The sequence below is a fragment of the Lepidochelys kempii genome, chromosome 2 (genome assembly GCF_965140265.1).
Source record: "Lepidochelys kempii isolate rLepKem1 chromosome 2, rLepKem1.hap2, whole genome shotgun sequence".
Lineage (NCBI taxonomy): Eukaryota > Metazoa > Chordata > Testudines > Cheloniidae > Lepidochelys > Lepidochelys kempii.
Window position 1 is genome coordinate 105502204 of NC_133257.1, and position 13310 is coordinate 105515513.

The 13310-nt window shown below is 42.6% G+C and overlaps 1 protein-coding gene across 1 annotated transcript in view; it reads right to left on the reverse strand.

Moving 5' to 3' along the window:
- Positions 1-3010: 3010 nt before the first annotated feature.
- Positions 3011-13310, reverse strand: part of SCGN (secretagogin, EF-hand calcium binding protein) — a 52450-nt gene continuing 42150 nt past the window's right edge. The window contains exons 7-11 of the mRNA XM_073329449.1: positions 12421-12476; positions 10848-10893; positions 10690-10749; positions 9926-9994; positions 3011-3687 (exon numbers count right to left, since the gene is read on the reverse strand). Of these exons, the coding sequence (XP_073185550.1) occupies positions 3559-3687; positions 9926-9994; positions 10690-10749; positions 10848-10893; positions 12421-12476 (360 nt within the window). The 3' untranslated portion in view covers positions 3011-3558. The remainder of the gene's footprint in view (positions 3688-9925; positions 9995-10689; positions 10750-10847; positions 10894-12420; positions 12477-13310) is intronic.

Consider the following 13310-nt stretch of genomic DNA (forward strand, 5'->3'; position numbering starts at 1 on the left):
TTTTCACAGACTGACCAGTTGCTTTCCCTCTCAGACAGTTTTTTGCTGAAAAACACTACAGGGTGGAACTCTTGATCAGGTCCTTTCTGCATTAAAACTGCTCCCACACGACGCTCGGACGCATCTGTGGTTACTAGGAATGGTTTGTCAAAGTCTGGGGCCCTTAGTACAGGGTCAGACATGAGTGTCGCTTTAAGCTTGTTAAAGGCCTTCTGACACTTTTCGGTCCACTGAACGGCATTTGGATGTTTCTTTTTGGTTAGATCTGTCAGTGGGGCGGCGATTTGGCTGTACTGCGGTACAAATTGTCTGCAAGGTAACCTATTTCCCCTTGTTTTTTCCTAACCCCCCCTCCCCCCAGACGTTCTTGTTAAACCCTGGATTTGTGCTGGAAATGGCCCACCTTGATTATCATACACATTGTAAGGAGAATGGTCACTTTAGATAAGCTATTACCAGCAGGAGAGTGGGTTTGTGTGGGGGGGTGGGGGGGCGGTGAGAAAATCAAGTTGGGCCATTTCCAGCACAAATCCAGGTTTTCTCACCGCCCCCCCCCACCCCCACACACAAACCCACTCTCCTGCTGGTAATAGCTTATCTAAAGTGACCACTCTCCTTACAATGTGTATGATAACAAGTTGGGCCATTTCCAGCACAAATCCAGGTTATCATACACATTGTAAGGAGAGGTTTCAGAATAACAGCCGTGTTAGTCTGTATTCGCAAAAAGAAAAGGAGTACTTGTGGCACCTTAGAGACTAACCAATTTATTTGAGCATAAGCTTTCGTGAGCTACAGCTCACTTCATCGGATGCATACTGTGGAAAGTGTAGAAGATCTTTTCATATACACACAAAGCATGAAAAAATACCTCCTCCCACCCCACTCTCCTGCTGCTAATAGCTTTTTCACGCTTTGTGTGTATAAAAGATCTTCTACACTTTCCACAGTATGCATCCAATGAAGTGAGCTGTAGCTCATGAAAGCTTATGCTCAAATAAATTGGTTAGTCTCTAAGGTGCCACAAGTACTCCTTTTCTTTTTGTAATTTTAAGGTTATTCAATACCACGTTTCAGAATTTTTTTTTACAGAGACTTTTTTAACCCAGAACAGGAAAAAATATTTATATATAAATCTGTACAAAGAAACAGAAATAAATTGGCATAGCATGGCATGTTATCTCTTGCTGTTTGTTGAATAAATTACAGGGTGAAAAGGATCAGGACAAAGAACTTCAGTAAAGATGAACTATTATGTAGTTTGGGTAATTAGAGCAGTGCTGTTATATTAGACTTTGGAAGATTTTTCATTTTAGGGTAAAATTTTGTTAAAGCTAGGGCCAAATTCTATCTCATTTATACCAGTGTAAATGAGGAGTAATGTCAGTGGTGTTAAACTAGTATATGATCAGAATTAGCCTCCTAGCATATAAACATTTCAACAGCATCATAAAGCTGGATGTTTAAACATATGAAACAGTGCAAGATCATGGTGCAGAAATATCTCTGATATTAAAATAATGGAAAACTAGATTAAGAAAGTAATAGTAATACATGATAATAGAAAGAGAGCCAGAAAGACAAAGAGTGAAAGGAAAGGGATAATTATTTTGGTTGATGAACCTTAGCCCCTTGGAAATATGATGGAATGGTGGTTGGTTATGTCCTGTATTATGTTTTGTAGAAAATTATTAAAGACCATGATAACTCATATATCACGTACAGCATGCTTACAGGTTTCTTAGCTATTGAGCTTTCTGTCTGTTGTCATGCAACATGATCACAGATTGTTCATCAGATGAATGAATATGGATGTGGATAACAGTGCATCTCTATTCTTGTAAGACATGATTTCTTGTTTACTGCTTTCCATGAAACACTGTTAAAACTCAGTTATTATTGTTGTGATTCCATGTTGTTGTCAGAATGATAATAATCAGATTTGAGAGTTAAGGTCCTGATCTACCAAAACACTGAAGGACACGAATAAACACACCTCTGTTCAGCAAAGTACTGAAGCATATGAGTAATCCCATTGAAATCAGTAGGACTTAACGTTGACTTATTAAAGGTCATTTCTGTAAATAGTATATGAAGGAACAGAATCATACCATTCCAGTTCTTTGCAATGTGCAAAGTGCATTGTAGATCTAGTGAACTTCCACTTACAGGGGAAATCATGCCTCCTTGGATATGGCAGATCCTCAGTGCAACAGAACTACAGAGGTTATACTGAACACGTCTCCTCAGCTGGTTTCTCTTTGCAAATAAAGAGGGGATTATTCGAAGGGAGAGCAGACAGTGTATTGTGGGTATGATCAGTGCATCACTGACCACATGTATCCACTGGTTGGTTCCCCTGAAATGGAAGATCACAGAGTGCAACAGATGCTATGGCCCTAAGGCTCCAATAGTGTCACGGAGGCCATGGAGGGAGGGATTTAGTTCCCAGTTCAGCAAAGCATGTAAACTCATGGTTAAGACCCACTGATTTAAAAAAATAAAGTTCAGGTTGAGCAAGTGCTTTGCTGACTCTGAGCCTTAGTCTCCTTAATGGGAAACTCTGCACAAAGCCATTTTACTTAGATTTGTGTCAAACAAAGGATTTGGCCCAGAGTGAAATTATTTTGTGCAGTGATTTCTCTGTGAGAAGTTTCCACTGTACTCTGTTGTCTGGCATACTTAAAGCTAAGGCTTGACAAATCCACTAGGGCTCATCCTACTCTAGATTGTCGCAGTATTTTATGAAGGCAGTAATGGAATGGTGTTCCCCATTTTTGATCAGTTGGTATGTTTATGGATATGGACATTGTTTATAAAAAATGCACAGGCCCCACAGGTAATTTCTTCTACTGAACCATGTGAATCTTTCCACTTGATGTGCTCAGTATAAATACTGTGAGATGACAGATAGCATATACATAGTATAGTATGACTATCAAACTGTGATGTATGGTTGCCCATAAGTAATGCATAAGCACCAATCTTATCGTATTTTCTTAATTGCTGTTTTTATTCTTGCACAAATAAACTGCAATCCATCCAGTATTATAATGTTGTATGCACAAGTAAAGCACAATGCTCATGTTTAGAAATATCGTGACTTCACATAGAAGGCAGTCATCATAAAAATCAGACAATGAAAGCAGCTACAGCATGAGAGCACTAATCTTACATTTTAAGGAAAGACTCATCCTACTCCAAAGAACTGATTGTGGCAGTATTTTATGAAGGAAGTAATGGAACGACATCTCCATTTTTGATAAACTGGTATGTCTGTGGATATGGACATTATTTGTAAAAAATACAGAGGCCCCACACGTAATTTCTTCTACTGAACAATGTGAATCTAGTTATTGAACTGAAAGGCCCTTCATGCATTCTCCACTCCGTGGCATCCTGGTGCAAATGCACTTTCATTACAGCAGTGAGGTGCCTATATCTTCCACGTTCAGCCCTATCACACAGATTGTTAACACAGGACTGAAAGAGTTCTACCAGCAACAGCAAGTTCTTACAAAGAAAACATTGCAAACAATAGGTGAAGCACATTCAAATCTATGGGTTCATTTTAAGCCCAAGACACAAGGCTAGTTCAGATTTTTGAATTTTTCCGTCCTTGTTCATATCACAGTGATGCAGCAGAATCTGACGGAACTTATCCAGGTCCACACCACTAATGCTGGGCTGGAGACAAAAGAAAGAATCATTGTTGGGAGAGAAAATCTCTAAGTAATTTTTCTAACAACATGTGTCAATGGGAATTCCAGAATGACTGAAGCACATGCAACACATTGAGGGAGGAGATACAAATGAAGTGGACAGAAGGATGAGGGAAAGGTCTTGTGGATCTACGTAGGTACAGTGGGTTTAATTAGATTTAAGGGAGTCTAAATAAGGAAGTCTAACATAATTTCTGTATTTCGCCCAGAGCATAAGTGACTGATAAGAACGTAAGAATTGCCATACTGGGTCAGACCAAAGGTCCATCTAGCCCAGTCTTCCGACAGCGGCCAATGCCAGGTGCCCCAGAAGGAATGAACAGAACGGGTAATCACCAAGTGATCCATCCCATGTTGCCCATTCCCAGCTTCTGGCAAACAGAGGCTAGGGACACCATCCCTGCCCATCCTGGCTAATAGCCATTGATGGACCTATCCTCCAGGAATTTATCTAGTTCTTTTTGAACCCTGTTATAGTCTTGGCCTTCACAACATGCTCTGGCAAGGAGTTCCACAGGTTGACTGTGTGTTGTGTGGAAAAATACTTCCTTTTGTTTTCAACCTGCTGCCTATTAATTTCATTTGGTAGCCCATCATTCTTGTGTTACGAGAAGGACTAAATAACACTTCCTTATTTCAGAGTAGTTTCTCCACACCAGTCATGATTTTATAGACTTCTATCATATGCCCCCCTTCATCGTCTCTTTTCCAAGCTGAAAAGTCTCAGTCTTATTAATCTCTCCTCATATGGCAGCTGTTCCATACCCCTAATAATTTTTGTTGCCATTTTCTGAACCTTTTCCAATTCTAATATATCTTTTTTGAGATGGGGCGACCACATCTGCACGCAGTATTCAAGATGTGGGTGTACCATGGATTTATATAGAGGCAACATGATACTTTCTGTCTTATTATCTATCCCTTTCTTAATGATTCCCAACATTCTGTTAGCTTTTTTGACTGCTGCTGCACATTGAGTGGATGTTTTCAGAGAACTATTCACAATGACTCCAAGATCTCTTTCTTGAGTGGTAACAGCTAATTTATACCTCATCATTTTATATGTATAGTTGGGCTTATACTTTCCAATGTGCATTACTTTGCATTTATCAACACTGAATTTTATCTGCCATTTTGTTGCCCAATCACCCAGTTTTGAGAGATCCTTTTGCAGCTCTTCGCAGTTTGCCTGGGACTTAACTATCTTGAGTAGTTTTGTATCATCTGAAAATTTTGCCACCTCACTGTTTACCCCTTTTTCCAGATCATTTATGAATATGTTAAATAGGACTGGTCCCAGTACAGACCCCTGGGGGATACCACTATTTACCTCTCTCCATTCTGAAAACTGACCATTTATTCCTACCCTTTGTTTCCTATCTTTTAACCAGTTACCATGAGAGAACCTTCCCTCTTATCCCATGACTGCTTACTTTGCTTAAGAGCCTTTGGTGAAGGACCTTGTCAAAGGCTTTCTGAAAATCTAAATACACTATATCCACTGGTTCCCCCTTGTCCACATGCTTGTTGACCCCCTCAAAGAATTCTAGTAGATTAGTGAGGCATGATTTCCCTTTACAAAAAACATGTTGACTATTCCCCAACAAATTATGTTAATCTATATGTCTGACTATTTTGTTCGTTACTATAGTTTCAACCAGTTTGCCCAATACTGAGGTCAGGCTTACCAGCCTGTAATTGTCGGGGTCACCTCTGGAGTCCTTTTTAAAAATTGGTGTCACATTAGCTATCCTCCAGTCATTTGGTACAGAAGCTGATTTAAATGATAGTTTAGTTATTAGTCCCAGGGCCAGATTAAGGCAGGGACTTTAGGGGTTGCAGCCCAGGGCCCTGGCTCAAGGGGGACCCTGCAAAAATAAATCACAGGCAGCGATCTCCAACTCTGGGCCAGTCCTGTGGCGCAGCAGGGCTCAGGAAGGCTGCCTGCATGCCGTGGCCCCACGCCACTCCTGGAAGCAGCTGGCTGCTAGCACATCTCTGTGGCCCCAGGCCCGAAGGGGGGAGGGGGCAGGTGGCTCTGCACGCTGCCCCCACCCTCAGCACCGTCCCCGCAGTGCCCATTGGCCGGGAACCAGCCAATGGGAGCTATGGGGGCGTCGCTTGCAGGCACGGGCAGCGCATGGAGACATGCTGTCCCTCTCCTGCCACGGGCCACAAAGACGTGCTAGCAGCCAGCTGCTTCCAGGAGCAGCTTGGGGCTTTGGCAGGCAGGCAGGCAGGCAGGCCACCAGCCAGGAGCCGCCTGTGGTAAGCGCCTCCTGGCTGGAGCCTACACCTCACACCGCCTCCTTCACCCCAACCTCCTGCCCCTGATGAGAATCCCCCTCCTACACCCAAACTCCCTCCCAGACCCCGCACTCCCTCCTGCACCCCAATCCCCTGCCCCTGTACTTAAACATTTTTTTGCTATTACTTTTTCAGTCTTTGGCTAGCTGTACTTCAGATTCTTTTTTGGCCTTCCTAATTATATTTTTACACTTCATTTGCCAGAGTTTATGCTCCTTTCTATTTTCCGCACTAGTATTTAACTTCCATTTTTTTAAAGGGTGCCTTTTTGCTTCTCACTGCTTCTTCTACTTTGTTGTTTAGCCATGGTGGCTCTTTTTTGGTTCTCTTACTATGTTTTTTAATATGGGGTATACACTTAAGTTGAGCCTCTATTATGGTGACTTTAAAAAGTTTCCATGCAGCTTGCAGGGATTTAACTTTTGGTGCTGTAATTTCTGTTTAAAAAACCTCCTCATTTTTGTGTAGTCTCCCTTTCTGAAATTAAATGCTAAAGTGTTGGGCTGCTGTGGTGTTCTCCCTGCCACAAGGATGTTAAATGATCTAGGATCACACAGCAAAACATGCTGCGAAGCTGTGCACAGAACCCAGCTCTCCTGACTCCCAATCCTGTACTTTAACCCTGTTTTTTTGCACAAACATTGTGCCTTGTGGAATGTGTGTGATAGATAAATATTCTCTAAGTTAGTACTATGTGCCAGACTAATTCTATTGCTCTAAACAATCCTGAAATACCATGGGCTGGCTAACACACTTTAGAAGACTTAGTTTAATGGCTACATTTCCATTGTATTGCAATAGTGCTGTATCATTTCTTTGCATTAACATCTTTCTTTTGTTCTCACAGTCTCACAATGAGAACAGAATTTGTGGTGTCAAAAATATCAGATTCAGCCATGGTTACAAAGAGGAAGATGATGATGAAGAAATCCCTTGAGGGAAGAATGTTCCCACAGCACATGACCAAGTGTCTTCTTTTCTTTGTTTCAGTCATTGTCCTGGTTACTAAGGTCTTCACAACCTTTTCAGGCACCGTGGCAAATGTGGAAAACAGGTTATTGAAAGCGTATCTGCTCATCTGAGACCAATTTACAAAAGTACATTTTATATATTTCCATGGATAAGTGGTATCTGCTATTTTCGTTGTTGTTGTGGTTGTTGTTATTGGCTACACATACACAAGGCTAAAAGGCAGCCAACAGTTAACTGTGTGTAAATGGTGGGACGAAAAAGATTGAGAGTTGATGGAGTACAGGTTATGGAAGAACAAGAACTGATGTTCATCAGCCTTTCAGATATTGAAAGGCAGATGGCATCATATCCAATCCATATGGTTAGTCTCTGGATACGCACAGTCAATATAAAAGACTAGTTCTGATTCTTAACTGATATAAGATACGCTCCTGATTAACTACACTTTATTATAGGAGGAGCTGGTAACAACCCCCCTATATTTAGGCTGCCTAGCACTTTCCATTATAAAGAATACCTGGGACCTTTTCTTTGAGAAGCTTCCCCACCTCCATTGTTTGCAGAACACCTTTGATATTTGGCAGGGGAAATCCTCTTGGGCTACACAAGTGCCTTTTCTTTCTCTCAGGACACGCCATTCAGAATTTGCTGAGGTACAAAGTGTTAAAACTGCCAATTCCTTTCTCTCTCTGACATTCCTCAGGAAAGTTTTGGTAACATGCCAAAGTCATTGCACATTCCCAGGCTGGACCAAAGCAGCAGTACCAGCACATGCTGCAATGGGAACACCAGCAAAGTACTGGACTAACTGTAGGTAGAGGAAGGGGGAAGGGAAGACTGGTCAGGCAGGCTCCCTCTCTATTAACTTCTTGATCCAGAGCACGGCCCCAGTGGTCCATTTACGTCCTTTCCCTTAGGTTTACCACATGGGTCAGGAGCTCCCCCAACTCCTGGGAGGGAAGAGACAGACAGACTGGCTGGGCTTCCTTCAGCCATCCACCAAAACCCAGCACATGGCACCAAAAGCCATTCCCCCCTCTGGGGACAACACATAGGACAGGAGTTCTCCAAACTCCAGGGGTGGGGAACACGTAGAGCACTCGGCCAAGCTGGACTTCCCCCACAACCATTCTCAAACAACCTTCCCTTGCTGCCAGCAAATACAGTTAGCCCTGTAGCTCAAGTAGGAGCAGTCTGTGCTGCAATGCTGAAAGTTCAAACTCTGATGATGATTCTAAACTGGGGTAGCTCTTAGCTGAAGCATATCTCAAATGCAGTTTCATATGGAAAGCCTCTAAGGGTCCGTCTACACAGTGAGTCTCAGAGTCCAGGTCAACTGACTTGGGCTTGTGGAACTCGTGCTATAGGGCTAAAAATAGCAGTCTAGATGTTTGGGCTTGGGCTGGAGCCTGGGCTCCCAGACCCTCCTGCCTTGTCAGGTCTCAAAGCCGGGGCTCCAGCCTGAGCCCAAACATCTACACTGCTATTTTTAGCCCCATAGCATGAACCTGAGTCAACTGACCTGGGCTCTGAGACTTGCTGCCGTGTTTTTTTTTTGCAGTGTAGACATACCCTAAGGTTGCCAAGATTGAAACTGTGTTGGTCAAAATCAACAGTTCAAATTGCACCTGGAAACGAAATGGAAGTCAGTGCAGTTATAATCTGCTGTCTGTGAGATGCACCAGTAAACAGGCAGGGCATTGCCTGCACTAGCTGAAGAGTCCAGATGATTTTCACATGTAGCTCTATGCAGAACACATATGTACTAATTCAATATGGAGATAGCAAAGACATGGACAATTATGGCAAGGGCCACATCTAAAGAAAAGATTATCACTTTCCTGGCAAGCACAAATGGAATCTGAATCTGTGCTACACTTAAGTTTTTCTGATATAACTATGTTGGTTAGGAGAGTGAAAAAAAAATCACTCTCCTAACTGACATAGACATGTCTGTAAAAGCCCTCGTGTAGATGCAGTTATACTACAAAAAAGTGCTTTTGCTGGCATAGCTTGCTTATTTCATTCACCGAAGCTATACCAGCAAAAGCTCTCTTTAGCTGGTATAAACTGGTCCCCACTATGGCAGTTTGCCAGGATAGCTATATCAGCAAACCATTTTTAGTGTAGACAAGGTCTTGACCAGGGTTGCACATCCAATAACACCTGAAGACTTGATTAACATCCCCTCCCCCACTGGACTGCAAACCACAGTAATAAAAGGTGGGTAAGATCCTGTAATTGAAGGAAGTGATGTAATCTCCACCATTTCCTCTGGTTGTTCTACCCACCTACTACCATCACCTCAGTGTTACCTGGAGCAAATGTCATTTCAAATCAACATTTGAAACATTCTGTGTGATTTGGTTTGGCCACCAAATCGAAAAAATCAATTATTCACTCACTCTACTTATGACTTCACTGGGAACTGAACATTCAGCACCTCATAGGATTGGGCTCCTTTGCACTCATAATAGAACTGATAAGAAAAGACATAGCCAGGTACTGTCTATGCAGGATTCCCCTCTTTCCCCCTTACCTCTGACAGCTAAATCAGTGCCCTTCAATCATTGAATCCTACATGAACTTGACCAAAGAAAAAAGTGTGTATATGTACCAGTCAGAGACTGAACCTTCAACTAGTGTTTGTCAAACTGCATTGTCTGTCTAATTTAGAACATAAACTATCTTAGGTGTCTATTAAGAAGAAACTGCTGGTCATTTTGAATTATACCAGACTGTATGTCTGACAGTGTTAGTGTGACTTGGACAAATGTCCAATAGTGTTCATGCTGAGACCATGAAATTAATTTCATCTTATGACTAAATCTGATTCCAGATTTTCAAAGGTTTGTGCAAATCAGGAACATGTCATTCCTATAAAAAATACGGGAAACAATAAATGCAAAGAATCCTGAAGCCACCTTGACAAGCTCCATCATATCTTTGACAAACCCATCCACTTCTGGACCTTCCAGTGCTCCTGTTTTACTCTGAAAGACAGAGGAAACATTAAAGGCATTTCACCAAGTCAGAAATATAGTAATATTTTCTACCCATCAGGTCCCCAAAACTCTATGTATCCATAAAATCCTATCCCCCAAACCATCACCTGTGATTTCTCCTCTCCCCTCCAACTGTGGTGACATCTTCCCTCAGCTGTTTGTGAGGCTCTGTGGTGACTACCCTACAAGTCCTGTGAAGGCAGGAAATGGCACTGAAGTGCCGCTTTCCAAGTGAGATAGGACAATTAGGGAATTCAGTCTCTACTGTGCCCCACTGGTGCTGCAGTCAAAAGAGCTATGAATGGGGTTTTGAAGGTGGCATTCTGTTTGATGGGGTGAGACATGCATGTGGTGCAAAACTGCTTGAAGGGCCCAGAGCTAAGGCCAGCATTGCTTCTGTGATTCTATAAACACTGCTTCCCCTGAACAATGGAGCATCACCCAATGAGGGATAGCTCAGTGGTTTGAGCATTAGCCTGCTAAACCCAGGATTGTGAGCTCAGTCCTTCAGGGGGCCATTTAGGGATCTGGGGCAAAAATTGGGGATTGGTCCTGCTTTGAGCAGGGGGTTGGACTAGATGACTTCCTGAGGTCCCTTCCAACCCTGATATTCTATGAATGTGAGCGCAAGTCCAGATGTGCCACTTAAACTGCAGTGTAATAAAACACCCCACAGAACTCACAACATCGTAGTGTGCAAAGATTTTCTCAAAATCGTTCTTCCTTTCTTCTGTACTACAAGCCTGAATGCAGGGGAAAAAATGATAATGGGTTGAGGTAAGGCTGAGTTATCTCAGCTGAAGAAAGCAGAATGAATGCATTAGAAAATAGTGCTACTTACATCCATCTTAAATTGAAGGAGGAAATTTTCCTGAAGTGCCAAAATCCTAAAGGGAGAGATCTAAATTATGATCTTTTTGGTTATCGCATTAGTTCTACTTCTCCAGAAGGCAAAATTGTAGGTTATAGCAGTCTTAAGAAGGAGGTACTTTCAGAGAGATCTATGGGTGATGTGACCATAAATCCCTCTCTGTTTGTGGGGAGTTGTAGTACGAATCCTTTGGCTCACTGCTCTGAAAATGGACTTCTTTATGTTAATGACCTTTACAGAACATTTCCAGTGGTAGGACTAGTCCTAGTGGAGGCAGTTAGCCTTAAAAGTGAGAGCTACTGTCCAGTTACTCCTCTGTAACTGGATTGCTGCACTGAATTAAAGGAAATTCTCTCTCTAGCTCTTTAAAGTGGAATCAGTGGAATACATATATGACACAGAGAGAGAGAGAGATCTTCTCATGGATGAATTCCCTGGTTGTGAAAGTGAAGGGCAAAGTAATACTGTCTTGAGCACTGACAATGTACAAATTTCCCCTTAAAGCACTACTAAAAGCCCTTCTTTCCAGCTACTATTCCAGCTCTGGGATTCTCCTGAGCACAGGATGCCAATTATGTCAAATTGTGCCCTCACTGGAGGTTTTGGGATGTGACAAATGACAAATGTTCACTCTAAGCTGGAGGGAATCTACTAAACTCATTTTACTAAGAGTCAGATATGTGTTATCAGCAGACCACTTACAGAGCCATATCTAAGAGGAAGCTGGAATAATGGCCTCCCTATGGTATTTTTCATTCTCTCTCTCTCTCTCTCAATGTGTGTCTCAGAAAGTAAAGTATTAAAGAATTCTGGGTTATTATTCTCAGCTAAATGTTAATGGAAAGCATTAAAGGATTCTGGAGTGCATGGATAGAGGTGAGGTCAAGGCACAAGTGAAAATATATATATATATATATATACACATACATACATACAGACAGACACATACACTTTGTAGTGGCTGAAAAGGTGCTTCAAAGGAGGTAACATAGCAGCTAAGGAAAAGTATTAAAAGATTCTGGACTGTGTATAGAGCTGCAGGCAAGGCATAGCTGAATATATATATAAAATAAATAAATAAATAAATAAATACATTTTCTCCTCATTAAGAGACAGCTTTAAGTATGCATGTTACAAGGGAGGCACTTTATATATATCTATATGGGCAGAGGTGACATCAAGGCACCTCTCTCTATATATTTAGTTATTCCTTGACTGCACTTCTATATACACAGTCCAGAACCTTCTAATACTTTCCATCTGCTGCCATGTCACCTCCTTTGAAGCACCTCTTCAGCCAGTACAAAGTATTCTAGGGCATGTTAGAGAGGGGGAGGCAAATCCTGGCATTCCTTAGAGCTCTAATGCATCAGGCACTTGGATGCTGTGGTGATGGGGACCATGCTATAGAAACACCTAGACTGCCTAATGTCACTTGAAACATAGGAAGAATTCAAACTCAGGCCTCTGCTGTATAAACCATCAGCTTGCCCAGGTCTGCTGCTAGGAGCCACTAAATCATAACAGTACCATTAATATCTACCTTGCCAAGTCATTCAGATCCAGTCGTCCATCTTTATTTTTGTCAAAGATCTTCATCTAAAATCAAGACGACAAAATTGCCAAAATATAGTAACACAGAGAGCTGGGTAAGAAGATACAAACATAGAATGGCTTAGAAAAATTACACTGTGCCCTTCCCACTGTAAGGAGAGCAGAGAAGAGGGAATGCAATATTGCCCAAGTCCCCAAGAGGTGTGCTGACTACCCTAGCACACCACCTATACATCTCCTATGGTGCAGCATGCTCCTCCCATTTCTGATCAGCAGGGGAGGGGGAGGAGAATGCCTACTTCTTCATACCAATCCCTTTTGTCATGACCCACAGGTCTCAAACCAGGGCCTGCAAGGGTCATGGGAGCAGCTATGTTCCAACCCTCCACCTGGCAGCCTGCTGGCAATAGTTTACCTGAAACCCATGAAGCCCAGCCCAGTGTGAGGCTCTGCCCCGAGGTCTGAGTGGTTGAGTCCCTGAGTGGCTGATGGACCTGCTGGCCTTACTTAAGCTAGCATCAGGAACAGGAAGCCATCTGAACAACTGGGTTTCAGCTTGGTCCAGACTGTGCCCCCTGTGCTTCCTGCTAGCTATATCTGCTCCTGCTTCCCCCGATTGATCTCCTGGCATTCTGACCCAGCTTGATCTCCTGGCATCTGACATGTGATTTTCGACTGCCAGTTTGTCTGTCTCCTGCCTCTGACCTCCCAGTATCCCAACCCAGCCGACTCTTGACTCCTGTCTCAAGATTGTGGACTCTGGCTTCGACTTCTAGGTTTGGCTGCCCACAACCCAGCCATGACACCTTGCTGGTAACTCGGAGCATGGAATACTGCCCATCTAAGGTGCAGGCACCTTTCCCACTTCCTTGTGTGGGA